This window comes from Hyaena hyaena, unplaced genomic scaffold (genome assembly GCF_003009895.1).
Source record: "Hyaena hyaena isolate Hyena2069 unplaced genomic scaffold, ASM300989v1 scaffold_38, whole genome shotgun sequence".
NCBI lineage: Eukaryota > Metazoa > Chordata > Mammalia > Carnivora > Hyaenidae > Hyaena > Hyaena hyaena.
The window spans coordinates 5,619,632-5,642,051 of record NW_024080670.1 but is presented as its reverse complement, the minus strand read 5'-3'; the positions used below and the strand labels follow the sequence as shown (position 1 = coordinate 5,642,051).

The window sequence follows — 22,420 nt, the reverse complement described above, 5'->3', positions numbered from 1 at the left end:
TTTATCTTTCTGTACTTTCCTCCCCCTTGCTTCACTTACTGGGCTATGGCTGGAGAAAAGAGCTTTGGCATTTTTAAAGATAATTAGTGTTGAAACTGCTTTCTCAATCAGGTCTCAGATGGGATGTTGGTCTCTGTCGGCACAGTGTCACGGAAAGCAGACCAGACCTGGGAAGGAGGACTAGATGTCCCCTTCCCGTCTGCCAGCTGCCAGGTTCATGGCTTCTGACCACTGTGGGCCTCAGTTTTGTCTTTTCTAAAGTAGGGGTCGTAAGACCCAGCCGCCTCCCAGGTTTGGTCTGATCATCAACCGAGGAGGAGCCTGAGACAGCTTTTTGAGAACTGCAAAGCGCTGTACGTATGTAGTAGAGGTGTGTTAGTGTGTTTTGTGTGCAGTTAGAGTTTTGAGATTAGGGGTGGTCTCCATCTGCTGCGTAGCTGCTGAGGATGAAACCGGGGGTTGCTGCAAGTAGGCCTGGGTATGTTCTGTTTTAGACCAGCATTGCCTCTTGCCAGACAGGTTAATGTTGGTCTTAAACAGCCGGCTCCCCCCTCTCCCCTCTCCGGCAGATCTGCTCTGCAGGCTTGCATTAATGGCCTCCTCTCCCCTCTCAGAGGCCTGGCCTGTGACCCTGGGCGGCTGAGTACTCGGCGGTGCCATCCCTTCTGGCTCGAGGCTCCACACAGCCCGGGAAACGTGGAGTGCTAGTTAATAAATGGCCTTTTGTTAGGAAGGTCAATTGAAGTGACGGTAGAGACGCTGTTAAAAGTAATTTGCAGTCAGAAAATATGTAATTCAGGGCAAGCTGCTTTGAGTGATTGCCTCTGCCATGGATATCTTGGGCGTTTCTCATTAAAAGCTTCCTTTGCTGGTGGTGGGGCTTCCTCCACCGCCGAGCCGGCCGCGGCCCCGCGCCGCGAGGAGTCATTTGTCTGTATTTCACAAAGGCTGCCTTGATCCCCAGGGTACAGCAACTGGGGGGAAAGGGAAGAGGGAGGCGTGCATCTGAGATACTCTGTGCTCATGCTCTGCTGTCGCATCCTCCCGGCTGCAGGCTGGGCTGGGACCGTGCACGCATGGGCACAGGCCGCCGGCTCCTTTGTCTGCCTCAGCCGGAGGCAGCCCGCAGCCATCTTGGAACCTGCCGCTGGGCTGCCTCCCCGGTGCATTGTGGGAGCGTCGGGCTCCTGGGGCGAGATTCCCCACTGCCCTTGACCGAGGGTTTCGGGAAGCGAGAGCCGTGGTCTTGGGCGTCCGGATCGGTCGTGGTGACCCGGGGACGGGAATCTATCGGCAAATAAAATCTTTGATATATATTCCCATGTTTGCCTCTTCTCTCTCTCTGTCTTCTCTCTCTCTCTCTCATAGTAGAGGCAGTACTATCTTAATAATAATAATAATAAAAAAAACTTACCTCGGATGTTCTTTATTAAATTCACAGCATGATATTTTAGCACTGGCAGAATTTGTACATTCCGTTAATGAGTTGTTAATTGCAAAGCGTTTTGGTAACCAACAGCAGGTACCCATATTTTTCAATCTGCAGCAGTGTTATTTTCGTGCTACCATACTATGGGATTTTCCAAGTGAAGATACTTTTTTGATTAGCATTTGCTTTGGATCGGGCCGGTGCAGATATTTAACTCCAAACCTTCTTTATTGGGGGCATGCGTGTCTACTCATTCAGTAAGTATTTACGTCATGCCTACTGTGTGCGGGAAGCACCAAGCCCTGTGCTTTATATAAACCTGCCTGGTAAATGAAATCTGAAAATACAAAATGTGGTGTGGTGTCCTACCCCCTGCCCTGGGCTCTAGAAGCTTATTTTCAGTAGAATTAAGTAAAGCATAACTTCGTTTAGCTTTTGTCATAAACGGAAGTTGAGAGTGTGGCTGCTGCCAGGCACTTCCTAGCTTTGATTAGAGACTTGGCTCAGTTTCATTGACAGGTCTGTTTCTGGAGACTTCTGTGGGCTTTAGGGGACACTGATTACATGGGTAACTTGCATATAGCATTCTGATTGTTCCTATTTAAAAGGCTGCAGTCATTTTTAATAGCCTCTGCCTTTTCTGATTCTAGGCTGAGAACTTAAGAATATTTCTTCTCCCTGCCTGGTTAAGGAGGGTGTTTGGCTTGCTTTAGAAGCGGTAACCAGCTTTGAGACATCTGGTAGACCTACAACCACTAGGATTTAATTGCTGCAGAAGGAGGTGGAATTTAACTTGCTCTTTTTCACTGCTTGTCCTTTTAAAAGAACTAAAAGTCATTTACATAAGGTGTTACCTCTTTTATTTGCTTTCTGGTGCACTGCCGCTGGAACAGCCCAGACCCAGTGCTCTCTATATTCTACTTGTCTCCTCTGGTCACATCTAGAGGCATTCAGCAGCAGAATAATAATTCCATTTCCCCTCCCTTTCTCCCAAAGTGCCTGGCAAGAATTATGGTCATTGTTAGTGTTTAGCTTTGAGTAAATGCCCACATGACCTGCAGCATTAAACACAACAGAAATGCCTGCCAGCCCTCCCCAGGAATGGCACCTACCACGTTTCTCGCCAGTTATGCTGGACCTGTGTGCCCCAAGCCTGCCAGTCTCGTCTGCTTTTTGTTGAGTGCCTACTGTGTGCCAGGGACCCCTTCGGGCCCTTCATTTAATGACTCCCTTAGGTCTCATGGCAGCTCTGTGACTGTCGGTAGCATGACCTCTTGGCTTGCTCAGAGTCACCTGCCAGTAAGCCGTGGAGCCTGGATGTGAATGCCATTCCTTTGCCTCTGTGCCCAGGACACTTTCTTCATGTGTCTGGAAGTCCTGCTTGCTCAGCAGCGCCCCCTTGGTTGTAATAGAGGCTGTGGATTGGGAAGCTTGCGCCTCCCCAAGGAGATAATGTACAGGAGAGAAGCAAACAGTGCTGTGAGATTCAGCTGCGTCTGATTTCTCCTCAGAGAAGCTACTGGCATCTGTTCAGAAATCAGACAGCTTGTCGAGAGAGTCAAGAATGGTTTGCTTTTGGGTTGGAGTAAAAGTCACTTCTCCAAGCCGAGACGGGCCCTCATTAACTCTGTTAGCCCAGAGTTCAGAGCCAACTTGAGAAGATCAGGGGTCAGAGATGACTTGAGTTCTTGATCTGAGGAAAGGGTCAGGTAAGGTCGGTAAGGCTCCTGTAGGTGGTTCAGGTAGACAGAGCTTAGCTCAGGATATTTGCCCCAAGATTCTGGTTCTAAGTGTTTGAGACTTTGTATTGTTCACTTTAAGTGGTCAGTTTGAATTTTGTGCTTTCTTTTTCCTTTTTGGAACTAGGACCAATCCACCATGCCTGAAGTCAAAGACCTTTCCGAAGCTTTGCCAGAGACATCGATGGATCCCATCACGGGAGTGGGGGTCGTGGCTTCTCGGAACCGAGCCCCAACAGGCTATGATGTAGTAAGTCAAGATCCACTGATTCCACCATGTTTACCTCCTGTGTTCACGCCCCTCCAAACCTTGTGTGTAAATGTGCTTCTTCCCTCTAGGAGCTTAAACGGAGGGAGAGCATCGCTAGTTGGAAGAGGGGGGTGGTGTTCTGGTGTGGGAGTCCAAGAACCTGAGTCCATCTGGGCTGTTTCCTGACTGAAATCACTTGAAATTTGTGATGGTTGTTTTCACCTTCAGTAAACCTAAAGGGCTGGCCCATTGATTTCTAAAGTCACTTCTAGTTGTGACATTTCATGGAGAGGGTCCGAGAGTCTGAAAGTTCCTTGGTGGTTGGCATAGATGGTCCCACACATATAAACATCATCAGTGTATTGCCCTATGTTTGTATAGCTCTTTACAGTTTACAGAGCAGTTGCCTACCTGGGAACTTATTTGGTGGTCACAGTCCCCTGGATGACTAGGGGACAAGTAGTTTTATCTCCACTTGGCTGATTAAGAAAACCCAGGCTGTCATAAGGGAAGTGACAGAGTCCCAGGCCTTGGGAGTGGTGAATCGGGAGCAGACCCCCTTCCAAGTCCAGTGCTCTGACTGATCACACCAGTACAGGTTAGCAGAGAACTTGCTATGCTTTTCAGCAGGTGTCTGTGGTGGTGTCCAGTAGATGGCTAGAATTGGCTATTTTGCTGTTTCATTACGTAAATTGTGATTTGGGTGGAGCTTAAAAAGTGCTGAGTAACATTAGGAGGGTTTTGTTAACATCGGCTGTGGTCATATGTTCTGGGATTCTAAGGTGGTCATATTTTCAGTTTCCTTATTTTGTTTAAGACAGCGTTTTATTCTTGTTTATTGAAAGCGTGCCATGGGGCACCTGGGTGGCTCAGTCGGTTAAGCGTCTGACTTAGGCTCAGGTCATGATCTTGTGGTCTGTGAGTTCGAGCCCCATGTCGGGCTCTTTATTGACAGCTCGGAGCCTGGAGCCTGCTTCGGATTCTGTGTCTCCCTCTCTGTGTGCTCCTCCCCTGGTTATGCTCTGTCTCTCTCTGTCTCTCTGTCTCTCTCTTTAAAAAAATAAATAAAGATTTAAAAAAAAGAGAGAGAGAAGGGCACCTGGGTGGCTCAGTCAGTAAAGTGTCTGACTTCAGCTTAGGTCATGATCTCACGGTTCGTGGGTTCAAGCCCCGCGTCAGGCTCTGTGCTGACAGCTTGCTCAGAGCCTTGGACCCTGCTTCAGATTCTGTGTCTCCCTTTCTCTCTGACCCTTCTCTGCCCATGCTGCCTCTCTCCCTTTCTCAGAAATAAATAAAAATTAAAAAAATAATAAAAAGAGAGAGAGCGTGCACCAAGAATACATAAGAATAAAAGATTACGGGTCTCATTAGCCACCACTGAAAACCTGCCACCATGATTATATTAGCATCTGATGTCCCAGGGGTAGGAGGGATACAATAGTCTGGTTCAGAAGAAGCTGTAAGGGATGCTTTCTTAGCCTTGACACTATTGGCATTTGGGGCCAGATAATCAAAGAATTCAGCGTTGTGGGACTGTCCTGTGCCATGTAAATAGGAATCTTAGCAGCATGCCTGGCCTCTACCTACTAGATGCCAGTAGCACGCCCTTCCCCCCCCGCCCCAGTTGTGACCAAAACTGTGACCAGACATCACCAGTGTCCCCGGGTAGAAGGGATAGAGGCCCAAAGCAAGCCCTGTTGGGGATACCACAGTATATACTGAGTCAGCCAGCGCTGGGTCCCGAGCAAGGAAGCAGCAGCCCGTTAAAATGCTCCACATCACTTTCCCCACTGTTTGAAAGCTTATAAACATTTTAAAAGTGAAAGGGCTAGGGAATCTTTCCTGACAAAGATTTGAGTCTTACCTGCTGTCTGACTTCAAAGCACTGTTTGAATGTATAACTTGCCATAAAATAGAATCATTAGATATGGCTCTGTGCCACAAAACTCTTGGGAAGCTAATAAAAATGTTCCTGATTTGAGAAGCCAAAGTGTCTTTTGATGAATTAGATATGAAGCAGCAAGTCATGAATCAGGGCAGGGGCTCAGGCTTGCGGTCTCTGGGGGGACGGGCGCGGGGGTCGCTCTCCTGGGAGGGCTCCTGCGGGGGGCTCACCCCCAGGCCATGGGTCTCCGCGTCTTCCTGCTACTCTCCTCTGCTGATCTGTGTCTCTAACATTCGGCTTGTACCTTTGGGGTCATCTTGAAAGTGTGGCTAGTGGGTGGCGGATGGCCTTTGGTAGTCTGGTTTTCTGGAAGTCTTGGGAAGTCTGACAGGAGCAGAATCTATCCCTATCATTTTCTCCTAACATCTAGCTCAGGGCAGAAGAGCGCAGTGTCAAATGAGTAAAATTAATAAGCACATTTCATGATTATGCTGTACCACGCATTATAGTGAAAGGTGAGCAGGGCAAGAGGCTCCCCGGGGTCAGCCTGGCAATTACCCAGCCTCTGCACGCGGAGATGGAGAGTGTCCGAGCTCCCTCTGAAAGCCCTTCCAGGGAGAGGGGTGGGAGTCATCTCTGTGTACTGACCACTGGATTGTTCTCAGGTAAGATCTCGTTCCCTAGAGGTCCGACCCCGAGTTCAAGGGGAATGGGGGGAGGCCGGGCAGAAGAGAGGCCCTTCTCATTCCTTTTATCCAGAGTTTCATAGAAAGTCAACCCCCAGACCGAAATAGAAGGTGTTTTATGGCTGCGGGTTCTGAGATGCTTAGATGGAACGGCAGTTGCAGTGGCTGAGGAAACCTTGCCACTGTGGCGAGACCCCTCTCTGTCTGTCACATCCGCTGCAGGATTAATCCCTCCTGTGCAGAGTATGTTAAGCACAGTGACCACTCGGCCCCGAGAGTTGGCGTGGAGGGACTGCCACCTCGGGTGGCACGAGCCCTTTAGAGCGAGCACAGGCCTTGTGGCTTGCTTGAAGTAAAAGATGCCACACGTGCATTTATAAAAATTTAATTTTCTAACTTCTCTTTCCTCCAGGTCAGGGGAAGCTTCTTAGGCTAAGGGGCTGGGGATTATTTGCGAAGCTTCACAATTTATTGTCTGTGTTTCTGTAGTCCTCTTTGAAATAGCTTGTGCTTTCTGTTCCACGGCCACACTCTCAGGTCTTAGAGCGACCGGTGAGGATGTTCCCTGGCGTCAGAGGGCGGGTGGGTTGTGTGTGTGACGCCACAGCGCCCGTGTGCCGACTCTGCGTTGCAGATGCCTGGCATTTGCTGAAGGTGGTGCGTGCTGTTGTGTCATCCGTGGTGAAGATGGTACGTGCTGTTGTGTCATCCGTGGGTGCTCAGTTTTCAGTGATGTCATAGGAGCCCTTGGTGCTAAAACTCTCCTGTGCAGAATCAACCTTTGATTCCCAAGTCAGTCTGGGGGGTGGCAACATCTGAGGACGTCAGGCCAGCCGTCACTGGTGACCACTGCAGGTGTATTTCCCATGCATTTCCAGTGAAATACAGCCTAATACGTCCTGTCCTGCCTTTTACTTACATTCTTTTGCCTTTCCAAATGAGTGTTTACGACTCAGAGACTAACGCCTCAACACTGTTATTTATGGGACGATTCTTTCCAAAATGGAAATCGTTTCCTTTGATAATATGATTTCTGCTAATATGCTTTCATATGGTAATGTACTGCTTTGGCAAAAACTAACAGGACAAAAAGTCAACAATACAGAGAAAGAATAATCAAACACCCTAGAGTGTTTTTATTTATTTTAATTTTTTTGAGAGAGAGAGCAAGTGAGCAAGAGGGGCAGAGGGAGAGAGAGGGAAGGGGGAGGCGGAGAGACAGAGAGAGAGAGAGAGAGAGAGAGAGAGAGAATCTTAAGCAGGCTCCACGCCCAGCATAGAGCCCAACGTGGAGCTCGATCCCACGACCCTGGGATCATGACCTGAGCCAAAATCAAGAGTTGGATGCTCAACCCACTGAGCTACTCAGGCGCCCCTAGGGTGTTTAATTTAAATTGTTTATTTGTCCAACCTATTTTGTAAGCAAACACTATGTGTTAGCTAGGAACTGGGGATATACTGGTAAGTAAAAATATCTAGGGTTCCTGCCGTCACAAAGCTTACAGTCCAGAGGGAGAGGAAGACAATCAAATGACCACACATGAGTTCTGACAGCATGAACCTGCTTCAGCTTACTTCTAGAAATCCCTCCCAGGGCGCCACCTCAAGTGTGCTCAGGGTTCTTAGCTCTGGCTCTCTTCCCTGCCACCACACTGTGCCACATGTTTTGCTGGTGACACATGTGCGGTTGCCCTTGGCTGGGTACATACGGCTCCCTGCTAACCTGTCAGTCAGTGACTGCTCCCACCTCCTGGCCTGAGTCGGGCCGGACGTATGCCTTCTTCTTAGTGACCTGCCATGGCTTCGTATAGAACAGCTGAGATTGGAATCACTTTTTTTTTCTAAGTTTATTTATTTATTTTGAGAGAGAGCAAGAAAAAGCAGGAGAGGCCAGAGAGAGAGGGAATGAGAGAGAGAGAATCCCAACAGGCTCCGCACTGTGAGCGCAGAGCCAAAATTGGGATTTGAACTCATGAACCATGAGGTCATGACCTGAGCCAAAACCAAGAGTCAGACGCTTAACGGACTGAGCCACCCACGTGCCCCCAGAGTCACTTTTAATGAGACTTAGCTGGAACTGTGGGGGTAAGGAGAGTGAGAGAGTAAAACTCAGAGAATATGGACGCCTGCTCCTGAGGCCCAGTGTCCTTTGACCCCTACTTGCCCAGACTCTGCTTTCATTTTGCCTACCTCAGAACAGCGTTTAGGGTTGAGTCCCAGCCTCAGAGAGAGTAGGAGATACTTTTCTTTTTCCTTGTGGTGATCTAAGACCGCCTCCATTCTCTTCTGAAAACCTTCACCCTACACACGAAAGTCTCTGTGGTACGGTGACCCCAAAGTGATGGATTAGCCCCTTGCTAAGTGAGTATTTCCAGATGTCCAGGTGGAGGAATCTCAAAACTTGTGAGATTTAATCTCACAAAGGTCCTCTCAATCTTCCGGAGGACCCCACACCCCAGATTCCCGATGCACTGGGTCTGGGGCAGGGCCTGAGAATTTCATTTTGACCAATTCCCAGGTGATGTTGATGCTGCTGGTCCAGGGGCCACACTTTGAGAACCACTGACCTAAATCAAGTCATTTCTTTTTATTTAAAAAAAATTTTTTTTTGAGAGAGAAAGAGAAAGAGAAGGCGGGGACATAGAGAGAGGGAGACACAGAATCCCAAGCAGGCTCCAGGCTCTGAGCTGTCAGCACAGAGCCCGACACGGGGCTCGAACTCACAGACTGTGAGATCGTGACCTGAACCAAAGTCGGCCACTTAACCAACCGAGCCTCCCAGGTGCCCCTAAATCAAGTCATTCTTAAATAGTCTCTACATGTGGCCACCACACATGTACCTCAGGGACGGCTGTGCTAACTTTTTCTGCTGTCATTCAGCCTCTCCTGATTGAGAGTTCTGGAATTCTCTCAGGATGTGTGTGTATGTGGGATTTTTAAAAAATATATTTTAAAAATATAAAATGATATTATTGATATTCTCCCAACGTAAAAAAAATAGTATATTGTTGGCATAGATATCTCTCTATCAATCGATGTAGGCATATCTCATCCTTTTAATGATGAATATTGTATTATCTGGCTATGCCAACATTTGGCTAATCCCACATTGAAAGTCACTTTAGGTTGTCTCCCATTTTTGTTTGTAATATGCTAAACAAAGTCTTTGTATATGTACCTTGCTGTGGCTGTCCAATTAGCTCCCTGGAATAATTCCATAGGTTGGAATTACTGGGTCAGGATATTCACATTTTAAGTTAATTCACATTATTGATTGCCTTTCAGAAAGGTTGTGACATTCTGCCAGTTTTTATTCTCATTAAGGTGAATGTGAGTAAAATGAATTGGGGGGGGGGTATGCAGAGGAATGAATGGACTCGGTCTCCCCCTCCCCCAGGCTCTGTGCCCGACTTCCTTGGTGCTGGGCCTTCTCACAGGGCACACCTCCAGGAGAGAGGGCCTAGTGCCACCTGTGGATCCTGTCCCCAAGAGGTCTGTCATCCCTGAGAGGCAGACTCCGTACAGGACAAAAATCCAGCTTTAATCTGGCGCACATGATTTCAGTGCGTCTTCCAAGTCTCACGTCCCTTGTTCTCTGGACTCACTGAACCTCTCAGGTCCTCATATTTGCAAGAAGCAGAAACTTTATAGCTTCGTACCTCTGAGTCCACTTTTCCCCATAATTCCAGAATTCCTATACCTCTCCCCCATTTCTGGGGTAAAATCTGACTTCTCCTTCAAAACCTCGTTTGAGTAGCTCCTTAGTGAAACCACCTGACATCACTCATTCGCTTATTTATTCACGTGTTGGCTTCACGAACACTGTCGCTGTGGGTCACCTGCTGTTGTGCAAGGCCCTGGGAATCCCAGGTCTGGTGAAAGGTGAGAGGTGAGCCTGGGAGGGTGGGTGAGGCCGGATCTCAGCACAAATGGAGCTGCCTGTTATCCTGAGAGCGGTGGGGGCATCAAAGCGCTTCCAGATGGAGAGAGTCTTAGATTTGCGTTTTTGCAAGTTCACTTGGCGTGTGCAGCAAGGGGAGTGATTGGAAGATGTAGGTACCAGGGCAGGAGGGTGGGTCTGGACGCCATGTGCTAGCGCAGGGCAGGGTGCAGGTGGAGAAAGGTGATTGGCTCAGTTTTGGGGACGCTGAGTGAAGTGCTTATGTGACGTCCAGGCGGAGCTGTCGAGGAGCCCGAGGTCTGCAGGTCTAGTGTGGGGTCTGGGGGTCGTCATCACATAGCAGAGACCACAGTGTTCCTGGGAGGTGGTCCTGTCACACCAGGGTCCCTAAGTTACCACTGAGCACTGGGTGTGAAGGGGCCCCTGCAGAGTGGACCGGGGCTGAGCGTCCAGAGAAGTAGGTGAACATTAGTAAGAGACTGAAGGGAAAATGAGTCTTTCTGGAAGAAGGGTAACTTTCACAGTTGCCTAAAGGGTAAGTAAACTTAAGCCGAAAGGTGTCTGTTGAGTTAATACGAGGAAGGTGATTGTAGACTCAGCAGCAAGACTGGAGGGGACCCGAAGAGCCCACCTGAAGTGGGAGGGGACCTGGAAGGCAGGGAGGGAGAGGGAGGTGGCAACTGGAGGGTGACATGGGGTCGGGAGTCTTTTTTCCCTTGTTTACAGGTGGGAGTGTGTGTGAGCACGCTGCCCATTGGAAGGAACCGGGGGAGAGGGGGTGTCTGAGGAAGCACGGCCCACAAGGGGCAGAGGACTCGGCATTCAGGGCCCACCGGAGAAGAGCCAGAAAGGGATGCTTGCGTGACTGCTGCTCCCTCCAGGCACCATGAGCTGGGAAGCCGGCCTTGGTCACGGTCACGAGGGTGGGCCTCTTGGGCAGACCTGGGCCGCTTGTGCCTTAAGCCTGCACTTCCTCTGTCCCCTTTCTCCAGCACAGGTGCTTACTTCTGAAACTAATTAGACAACAAAACCTTTCTTAAAAACTGTTGGACCTGAATAATTTATATATGCCCTAAATGTATGTGGGATTTGCTAAATAATTAGAAGTTTCAAATGCTTGAACTGTCAAACGTGAGTGGTGCTTGGGGGCCTAAGCGAGACCGACTCCCCTCTGGGCCAGTGGGCTGTGTCGAGGGGGCACAGAGAAGGGTGAGTTTAAGGCCCTATGCCTGCAAATGAGGTCCCACTTAGCACAGCGGTAGAAGAAAAAAGTAATCCGCTGAATGCTGGAACAGGTTTCAATAAGCTAGTCTTTGTATATAGCACCCAAGGAATTCTTAAAAAGTCACATGAAAAGCATGTGAAGATACTAACAATATCTTATTAGAAACCTATGGTGAGGACCCTGGGTGGCTCAGTCGGCTGAACATGTGACTCTTGGTTTCGGCTCAGGTCATAATCTCACCGTTCATGAGATCAAGCCCCGTGTTGGGCTCTGTGCTGAGAACGTGGAGCCTGCTTGGGAATCTCACTCGCCCTCTCCCTCTCTCTTCCCCTCCTCTCTCTCTCTCAAAATAAATAAACATTGGGGGAAAAAAAAAGAAACATGGGGGACATCAAGTGGGAAATGTGGGGTGTAGTCATGTGTCTAGTCTGATCCCAGCCAACACACAGCCCTCCGGAAATCTGAGGTGCTACTTGTGACCAGAAAGCAGTCTCGTGATCAGAGCCCACGGCCTCGAGGAGCTGCCCCCCCCCCACCGCTCCCCCAAGCTCTGTCTGCCTCCACAGAGCAAAAGCAGAAGCAAGGGACAACAGCTTCTTCCGGCCGCCTCCAGTCCCCTCCCCAGCGCCCTACTGCCCTGCCGTAGCGGAAACCACCGCGGGCCGAGACCCGCCTCACACATGGGTTTATTTTCAGAACCAGAGCTTGTTTTGAGAAAAAGCACCAGGTGTTCCTCCCTTTTGTTTTGTTAGAAAATACATTAGATGGAGAATTACTGAAAACACGAATAGTGGTTTTATGACCGGCCCCTGAGCCTGTTTCCTGTGGCTTGGATTAGCCAACTTCGTGCAACGCTGGCCTCTTCCCTGCTTGTTGGCCTGTGCCCTGCAGAGCCCTGCTGGCCTCGGACATCCAGGAGGTGTGCTTCTTGCACACCTCCTCTGCTGTTAGGATGAGCCTAGCAGAAGTAGTTGCTCAGGGGCGCCTGGGTGGCTCAGTCTGTTAAAGTGGCTGACTCTTGGTTTCGGCTTAGGTCATGATCTCACGGTTCATGAGTTCGAGCCTCACATCCGGCTCTGTGCTGATGGCACGAGCCTGCTTGGGATTCTCTCTCTCTCCCTTTCTCTCTCTCTCTCTCTCTCTTTCTCTGTCCTTCCCCAGCTCATGCTCTCTCTTTCTCTCTCAAACAAACAAACCAACAAAAAAAAAAAAAAAAGGAAAAAAGACGTAGTAGCTTGAATTGTCTGCTTCTAGACTTCCATCCCACCAACTCTTTATTTGGGCTCTGACCCAAAGACTTTCTTCTCACTCATGACTTTCTGCGTAGCTGGTTCATCTGGACGGTGGAGAGGACTTGACAGTGTGGCGTTCTCGTGCTTCCTCTCGTTCGCTCACCTTCCTATTCATGCTTAGAAGGGCTTCTGACAAAGAAACCCCAGTTAGTTGGGTTAATGGAAAAGGGGGACTTCCTTTAATTTTTCCTTTTTTAAAATTTCAGTTCAGCTTTTTATTTGGAGATCACCTTAGATTCACATGCAGATGTAACAAGTAATACAGACCGATCCTGTTTTTATTCATGTTCCCCCAATAGTAACATCTTGCAAGTTCAAATACCACATCTTAACCAGGATAATGACCCTGAAACTGTCAAAACGCAGAACATCTCTGTTTTCAGATGGACGTGGGGTTTTATTTTTATCCTGGTGTGATGAGGCCAAAAGATCAGGAGACAAGTGCCATTGGACAGGTAGTTTGTTATATTCCCGGCTCCCGGGAGATGGGGACAGGCCGTGCCCTGCAGGGCCACACAGGGGAGCCCCAGCAAAGGGCAGGAGGCAGAGGGAGGAAGCACAGAGGGGAGCCTTTATTGTGGTTTCTGTGTGGAAAGGCAAAGCAAGTCAGATAAAAGACTTAGGACCGGCTGGTAGAAATAATTTCAGTGGGCTCAAGGCTAGTCAGTGGTCAGACACCTGGCCCTGGGGTGATTTGGGGAACAGTCAAGGAGACTGATAAAAGGAGTTGGTTGGGGATGTAGACTCAGGGTTGGTTGGTTTGCATATAAACACTGCGCTCATAGGCAAGTTGTGTACGATCTCTAGCATTAACCAACCTCTTCCTTATCCACTGGCAACCGCTCATTTGTTCTGCATTTCTATAATTTTGTCGTCTCAGGAGCATCCTATCAATGGAATCATATAGCATGTAACCTTTTGAGACGGGCTTTTTTATTGTTGTTTTTCAAAAATTCAGCATAAATCTCTAGAGATTCATCTCTTGACTTTTTATAGCCAAATAGCGTTAATTGGCGTGGCTGCACCACAATTTATTCAACTGTTTACCTATTGAAGGACGTCTTGGTTGTTTCCAGTTTGGAGCTATTATGAAGAAAGCTGCTGTAAATACTTGTGTACACGGTTTTATGTTAGCATAGGCTCTCATTCCTCTGGGATAAAGGTCCAGGAGTGCAGCCACTGGTCGTATCATAGTTGTGTGTTTAGCTTTTTTAAAATTTTTAATGTTTTATTTATTTTTGAGAGAGAGAGAGAGACAGTGGGAGCAGGGGAGGGTCAGAGAGAGAGAGGGAGACACAGAATTAGAAGCAGGCTCCAGGCTCTGAGCTAGCTGTCAGCACAGAGTCTGATGCAGGGCTTGAACCCACGAACCGTGAGATCATGACCTGATCCGAAGTTGGACGTTTATCCGACTGAGCCACCCAGGCGCCCCTCGTATTTAGCTTTTTTAAGAAAATGCCAAATTCTTTTCCTGCGTGACTGTAACTTTTTACATTCCCGCTGGCAATGTATAAACGATCCAGTCTCTCTACATCCTTCCCAACATTTATTATTGTCCATTTTTTTTTGTAATCGACATTCCGATAGGTGTGTGGTGGTAAGTCACTTGGTTTTAATTTGTATTACTCTTATGGCTAATGATGTCAGACACCTTTGCACTTATTTGCCATGTCTGTATCTTCCGTGAAACGTCACTTCACTGCTTACCCCTTTCCTAATTGGATTGTTCAGGGTTTTTACTGTTTTAAGAGTCTGTGTGTATTCTAGGTATGAGTCTTTTGTTGATTACATGGTTTGGAAAAATTTTCTTCTGGTCCATACTTATCTTTTTATGTTAACAGTGTCTTCCACGAGCAAAAGTTTTAAATTTTGACAGAGTCCCACTTACCAGTTTTTCCATTTATCAGTCATGTTTTTGGTGTCAAGTCTAAGAACCCTTAGCCTGGCCTTCGATCCTGAAGATTTTCTCTGATTTTATTTTTTCCCTACAAGATGTGTAGTTTTACGTTTAGGTCTGTGATACATTTTGACTTAGATTTTGTACCCGGTGTGGACTTAGGTCTGAGTCCTCACTGCTAGAGATGAGCGGCTGCTCCAGTACTGTTTGTTGGAGAAGCAACCTTTCCTTCCCTTTTGAATTGCTTTTGAGCCTTTAGAAAAAATCAATTGGGCATATTTGTGTGGCTCTCTCTTAGGTTCCGTTATGTGTGTCTAGCCCTCTGCCAGTACCGCTCAGTATTGATCACTGCAGCTCTGTAATATGTCTATAAATTGGGTAGAATGATTCCTCCCACTTGATTGTTATTTTTAAAAATTGTTTCAGCTATTCAAGTCCTTTGTCTTCCCATATAAATTCTAGCATAATCTTGCCCATATCTAGAAAAAATATGCTGGGATTTAGATGGGAACTAACATTTAAAAGGAGTTCTGACCCAATTCCAACATGGGGGGAGGGCTGGTTCTCCACACTGACGACAAACAGTTCACAGACACCAGCTGCCGGCGTATCACAGTTCAACTGTGACACTACCTGCCCAGTGATAGCATCAGATCCCGCTTCAAATGACCACATTTTACTTATGAGATCACCAGTTATGAAAGAATATAACCCAGGGGGTGCCTGGGTGGCTCAGTCCGTTAAGTGTCCGACTTCAGCTCAGGTCATGATCTCATGTGTGCGTTGGAGCCCTGCATCCGGCTCACTGCTTTCAGCACAGAGCCCGCCTCGGATCTTCTGTCCCCTCTCTCTCTGTCCCTCCCCCACTCCTGCTCATGCTCGTTCTCTCTCTCTCAAATAAATAAAACATTAAAAAAAAAAAAAGAATATAACCCAGGAACAGCCAGATGGAAGAGAGGCCTAGGCCAAGGTGCAGGGAGAGGGCGTGGGGCTTCTGTGATCTTTCTTCCAGGGCACGATTCTCCCCACATCTCCACGTGCTCACCAACTTGGAAGCTCTCCATTCCCCATCCCTTTGGATTTTTGTGGAGGCTTCATTCCATAGGCACAATTGATTAAATCATTGGCCGTTGCTGATTGGTGCAAACTCCAGTTTCTCTTCCCTCTCCAGAATCAAGGAGTGGGACTGAAAGTTCCAACCTTTTATTCATGGTTGGTTCCCTGGGCAGCCCCAATTCTTAGGCGCTTCTCAAGTTACCTGACTAATATAAACCCAGTTGTGGTAGAAAGGGGCTTGTTATAAATAGTAAGCCACCTCATTGACCTTTATGGCTCTGAAACAATTTCAGGAACTGAGGGCGAGAGACCAAATACTATCACAAAAGATGTTCTCATTACCTTTATTGCTCAGGAAATTCCAAGGGTCTTGGGGAGCTATAAACTAGGAACTGTGAGTGAAGACCAAATATGTATGTCTTATTTTTTTTTAATGTATGTTTATATTTTGAGAGAGAGAGAGCAAGCATGAGTAGGGGAGGGCCAAAGGATCCAAAGCAGACTCTGTGCTGACAGCAAAGAGCCTGACACTGAGCTTGAACCCACAAACCCTGAGATCACCACCTGAGCCAAAGTCGGATGGCTAGCTGACTGAACCATCCAGGCACACTACCAGCTATATGTTTCTTATAAATCACGGTGTCAAGGAGCACCTGGGTGCTTCAGTCACTTAAGTGTCCGGTTTCAGCTCAGGTCATGATCTCATGGTTTTAGAGTTTGAGCCCTGCATTGGGCTCTGTGCTGACAGCTTGGAGCCTGGAGCCTGCTTTGAATCCTGTGGCAGGCGCTCTCTCGCTCTCTCTCTCTCAAAAATAAGTAAACATTAGAAAATTTTAAATTACGATGTCACAATATTAAATCTGTATATCTGTATATCACAATTTAAATCTGTATATATATTAAACTATATATCTATATATCAATATTAAATCTGTATATTTGAGGAGATTTGCATCTTTATTATGTTGAGTTTCCCAATTCATTAGCATAATATTCCCTCCATTTATTTAGCCTTTTTATTACATTTACCAGCATTTTTTAGGTTTCAGCAGACAAGCTGTATACGTGTTTGGTATAAGTAAATTAAACCTCCATACTTCAATTTTGAATAATTGTAAATGGAATTGTATTTTTATCATTTTATTTATTTATTTTCAAGTTTATTTATTTGAGATAGAGAGAGAATGAGAGAGAGGAGAGAGAGAGAGAGAATGAGCAGGGGAACAGGTAGAGAAAGAGAGAAAAAAATCCCAAGCCGACTTTACACTGTCAGTGTAGAGCCTGACATGGAGCTCAAACTCATGAACCATGAGATCATGACCTGAGCCAAAATCAACAGTCAGACACTTAACTTACTGAGCCACCCAGGTGCCCTGTATTTTTAGTTTTGATGTCTGTGTGTTCATTGCTATTGTATAGAAATAGAATTGATTTTTGTATGGTTATCTTTGCCTAACTCACTATTGTATGTTTATCATTACTGAACTTTGAGACCTTGCAGAACTTACTTAGTGTATATTCCTTGGGATTTTGTTTAGACCATCAGATCAGTTTTTCTTCCTTTTTAACCCGTATTCCTTTTACTTCCTTTTCTTGCCTTATTGCAATGGCTAGAACTTCAAGCACTGTGTTGCATAGAAGTGGTGAGAGTAGGACATCCTTGCCTTATTCCTGATCATAAGAGGAAAGCATTCAGTCTTCTACCATTAAGTATAATATTAGCTCTAAGTTTCTTTCTTTCTTTCTTTCTTTCTTTCTTTCTTTCTTTCTTTCTTTCTTTCTTTCTTTCTTTCTTTCTTTCTTTCTATTTAGTTTAGAGAGACAGTGCGAGTGGGAGGGGGGAGAGAGAGAGAGAATCCCAGACAGGCTTTGTGGTATCAGCACATAGCCCCATGTGAAGCTTGAACTCCTGAAACCATGAGATCAAGACCTGAGCCAAAATCAAAAGTCAGACACTTAACCGACTGAGCCACCCAGGAGCCCCACTGTAGGTTTCTTTATAGATGCTCTTTATCAAGTTGAAGAAGGTTCCTTCTATTCCTGTTTTTTTCTGAGAATTTTAATGGTGAATGGTTGTTAAATATTGTTAGATGCCTTCTCTGCATTCATTGATACAAGCATGTGTTTCTTTCTTTAGGCTGTTAATGTATTACAGTGATTGATTTTTGAATAATGAACCAGCTTTGCAAACCTTGAATAGATTCTACTTAGTTTTGGTGTACAATTCTTTTTATTTATTGCTGAATTATTTTTGCTAGCATTTTGTTAAAAATTTTTATATCTGTATTCATGAGAGATATTGATCTGATATCTTGATATTGATTTTCTTTTTGGTACTGTTTCTATCTGGTTTGGCATTACTAGATTCACAAAATTAATTGGGAAGGGTTTCCTCCTGTTTTCTGGAAAGGATTGTGTAGAATTGGTGTTAATAAAATGTTAGGTAGGATTTTAATGTTAGGCAGAACTCTAATGAGATAGTCTGGACCTGGACATTTACTTTTTGTAAGTTCTAAAATGATGAATTCAGTATCCTTACTAGTTATAGGGCTATTTGAATAATTTATTTCATTTTGGGTAAGTTGTGGTGATTTATGTTTTTTGAGGAATTGATCCATTTCATCTAAGTTGTCAAATTTATGAATGTAGAATTGTTCATAGCATTCCATTATTATCCTTTTGATGTCTGCAAAGTCTGTAATAGTACTCTCCATTTATATTGGTAATTTGTGTCTTCCTTCTTTTTTCTTTGTTAGTCTTCCTAGAATTTTGCCAATTTTATTAACCTTTTAAAAAGTCCAGCTCTTTGCTTCATTGGTTTGTCTCTATATTTGTCTTTTCAATTTTATTGATTTCTGCTTTTGTCTTCATTATTTCCTTACTTTGCTCACTGTAGGTTTGTTTTGCTCTTTTTCTAGGTTCTGGAGGAAGGATCTTGGATTATTGATTTGAGACTTCTCTTCATTTCTCATGTTTGCATTTAGTTCTATGAATTTCCCAACTCAATAATGCTTTAGCTATATCCCACAAATTTTCATATATATATATTTTTTTAAATTTTCATTCTGTTCAATGTATTTTTTAATTTCCCTTTAAATTCTTTTACCCATGGGTTATTTAGAATTGTGTTATTTAGCTTACCAGTGTTTAATGAGTTTCCTAGAATTTTTCTGTTACTGATTTCTAGTTTCGTTTGATTGTGATTGGCGAACACACCCTGTATTTCAGTTATTTTAAATTTGTTGAGGTTTGTTTTATATATAGCCCATGAAATAAATGGTCTATTTGGGCATACATTCCATGATCACTTGAAAAGACTGTGTATCTGTTACTGAGAGGCATTTTCTTTAAAAGAGGATTATCACTCTTGGTTGATAGTATTGTTGTGTTCTTCTGTATCCTTGCTGATTTTCTGTCTAGTTATTCCATCAATTTTTGAGATAAGGGTGTTGAAGTCCCCAACTACAATTTTGGAATTGTTTTTTTCCCCCTTTCCATTCTATAGTTGTAACTTCATATGTATTTTACAGCCCTGTTTTCTGGTACATGCATTTAGGATTGCTGTCGTTTTGGGTGTAAGGACCTATTATCATTATATAATGTCCCTTTCTGTGTCATAATTTTCTTGGCTCTTGACATCTATTTTATCTGATATTAATGTAGCTACTCCTGCTTCCTTTTAATTAATATTTTATGACATAACTTTTTCTATACTTTTACTTGAGCCTGCCAATAGCATTATATTTGATATAAGCCTTATATCAAATTAGATCATGATTTTAAATCTACTCTGCCAGTCTGTCTTTTAATTGGTGTATTTAGACCATTTATATTTAATGTAATTATAATTTGGGGCTTAAACCTACTATTTTATTTCTGATTTTCTGTTTTTGTTTGTTTCTGTGTTCTTTCTCCCCCCTTCTCATGGGTCACTTGAATATCTGTTAGAATTTCATTTTGGCTTATCTAATTGTTTTTGAGTGTCCCTTTAAAGGCTTTTTAAAAAATAAATTAATAAAGGCTTTTTTAGTGGCTTCTCTAGGTATTACAGTGTGTGTGTGTGTATCTTATAACAATCTACTGGTAACCCCATTTCACTTAGTTTAAGTGAAGCGTAGAACCCTTACTCTCTTTTATGTCCCTTTACTTTCCCTCATTTATAATATAATTACCTTAAATATTTCCTCTACATACATTTAGAACTTGTCAATGTTGTGATTTTTGCTTCTACCATGAAACATAGCTAGAAAATTCAAGAGAAGGAAAGTGTATTTACCTGTACTTTTGCTTACTGTATCTTTTTTCTTCCTTCCTGATGTTTCAGGGTTTCTGCTTTTATCATTTCTGTTTAGAAGACTTTCTTTAGCCATTCTTTTAGAGTATTTCTGCTTGTGACAGTTTCTCTTAGTTTTTTTTTTTTTTTCTTTAATCTGAGAATGTCTCTATTTCCTGTTCATTCCTGAAGGATATTTCACTGGATATAGGATTCTGGGTTGACAGTTCTTTTAGCACTTGAAAAATGATGTGCCATTTCCTTCTGGCTACTGTGATTTCTAATGAGAAATCTTCTGTCATTCAAATTGTTCTTCCCTTATAGGTAAAGAATTGTCTCTTTCTCACTTCTTCACAAAAAATGTTTTTTCCCTAATTTTTCAGAAATTTGACTGTGATGTTTCTTGGTGGGCATTTATTTGGATATATCCTATTTGGACTTTGCTTACCTTTTTGACTCTGTAGCTTTATGTCTGCTGCTAAATTTAGAGCTTTTTGCCATTATTTCTTCAGGTACTTTTTCACCCTTACCCTCTTTCTCCTGTCATGGAACTCTGATGGCAGAAATGATAGGTCTTTTGTTATAGTGCCACAGGTCCCCGAGACTCTGTTTATGATTTATGCAGTCTGTTTTCTCTCTCTTGTTCATATTAGGTAGTTTCTGGTCTGTCTCTGAGTTCACTGATTCTTTCTTCTCTCTCTTCCAAGCTAATACTGAGCCCACCCACTAAGTTTATTTCAGTTACTTTATTTTTCAGTTTTAAAATTTCAATTCAGTTTTTTTTTTTGTATTTTCTGTTTCTTTCTAAAACTTGCTGTTTCTTTGCAAAGACTTTCTAATTTTTCATTTGCTTTAAATATGTGCATAATTGCTCAGTGAAGCATTTTCATGTTGGCTGCTTTAAATTGTTTTTCTTTTTCTTTTTTTTTTTCAGATAATTCTAACATGTCTTATACTGCTTGGGCATCTATTAGCTATTCTTTTTATTCAGCTTGAGATCTCTCTCTTTCTTTGTGATTTTCTGTGATGAGTGAGTTTTGATTAAAACTTGAGAAATTTGGGTATCATGTTGTGAGATTCTGGATCTCATTTGAACCTTCTGTTTTAGGGGCACCTGGGTGGCTCAGTCAGTTAAGCATCCAACTTCAGCTCAGCTTATGATCTCATGGTTCATGGGTTCAAGCCCCACATCGGGCTCTGTGCTGACAGCTAGCTCAGAGCCTGGAGCCTGTTTCAGATTCTGTATCTCCCTCTCTCTCTGACTCTCCCCTGTTCATGCTGTCTCTCTCTCTCTCTCTCAGAAATAAATAAAACAAAAAAAAAAATTTGAACATTCTGTTTTAGCTGGCTTCTTTTGACACAATTCTGGTAGGAAAATGGGGGAAACTACCTCTTTACTGCCAGAAAGAAATAGAAATCAAGTTTCCCTCCTTGGCCTCTGTTGACACCCAAGGAGGTGGGGCTCCTTGTTTTTGCTGGACAGAGGTGGGAGTCCTAACTCCCTACTCAGCTCCCACTTATACCTCCCTGGTAGGAGTGCCTCATTACAACTTCCCTGTGGCTTCTGCTGATATCACAGGGTTGGGAAGGTGTCCTTGTTAGATATCAAGGTGATATCTAACAGAAAGGTCCTGCCTCTGTTAGGCCTCTTCAGCATCACCCCATAGGGGAGAGAGAGGGATGTGGGGAGGGTTACCTCATTACCAGCTGGTGAGGATGAAAGCCCTGGCTCCCTACTTGGCCTTCCCTGACACCATCTTGGCAGAGATGTTACGATATCCATTAAAGCCGGGTGAGGGTGGGAGTCTAGACTCCCTACTCTGATGTTGCTGGCATGAGTGGGGGTGGGCACAGTATTCTATATGAAGTTTGGAGTAGATCTGTTAATGTCTAAAAGTTCCTGTCTTGCTAGGATGCCCCTTTGGCTGGAGAAAGGAGACTTTTGTTGGGGCTTTTTTTGGTCTGTGTCTGTTGCAGTTTCTGGATTGCTGGCTTCTTTAGCTCTGAGACTGAGATATGTAAGGCCAAAAGAAACCCACAGAAATCACCATCATGTTGTTCCTTGGGTCCTGAGGTCCCTAGCTGTCTGCCGCCTTCTGTCACCTTTCAAGGTTCATTTATGTTTGTTTCATGTATTGTCCAGGGTTTTTAGTTGTACTTAGCAGGAGGAATAGGGAAGAATATATCCACCCTGATTTCCTAGAAGTGGGAGTCCTGGCTTCCTTGAATTTTATATTAATTAAGGGTTAACCAGAGAATCTGTTTGTTTCTATGCCTGTCAGAAATCTTTCTACAACATTTATGTTTCAGCCTTACTATATTTATAGGCAAGAAATATTCTACTATGAGCTTGTAAAATACTTGCCAGTTACTCCTTAATGTCTACAAGACTCAAAATGCTTGAGGGCCACCTTTCTCAAGTTTTGCGGCCCACAATTAAAGTATTAAGAGACTGTTTGCATGAGGGATGGTGCATATTTGGAAGAGAAGATGCGGTTGAAGTTGAGAATTGTGGATGATGAGCTATATTATTGAAAGACTGAGGATTACTGTAGCGGAAGAGGAGTCCATGAAATGTCTCTAATTAGGGGAGGTGAGAGTGGAAGGCAATATCTGTTTGGATTCTTGAAATAGGTAGACCTCCAGGGGCTCTAGCCACCGGTTATATTTATTAAGTGGTTATTTGTAAAGTCTTGCTTTGTTTTAATAGTAGGTAACTATTGTTAATAGTTTGGTCTCTATCCTTCCAATCCCTTTTCTGTCAATTTGAATATACAGATGGTCCTG

General features: G+C 44.5%; 1 protein-coding gene across 3 annotated transcripts in view; it reads left to right on the top strand.

Annotated features, from left to right (window-relative positions):
• The window catches only part of MVB12B (multivesicular body subunit 12B), a 192,179-nt gene that overhangs the window by 9,681 nt on the left and 160,078 nt on the right, over positions 1–22,420 (top strand). For all 3 annotated transcript variants that reach the window (XM_039229628.1, XM_039229627.1, XM_039229629.1), the window contains exon 2: positions 3,296–3,418. In XM_039229628.1, the coding sequence (XP_039085559.1) occupies positions 3,296–3,418 (123 nt within the window). The remainder of the gene's footprint in view (positions 1–3,295; positions 3,419–22,420) is intronic.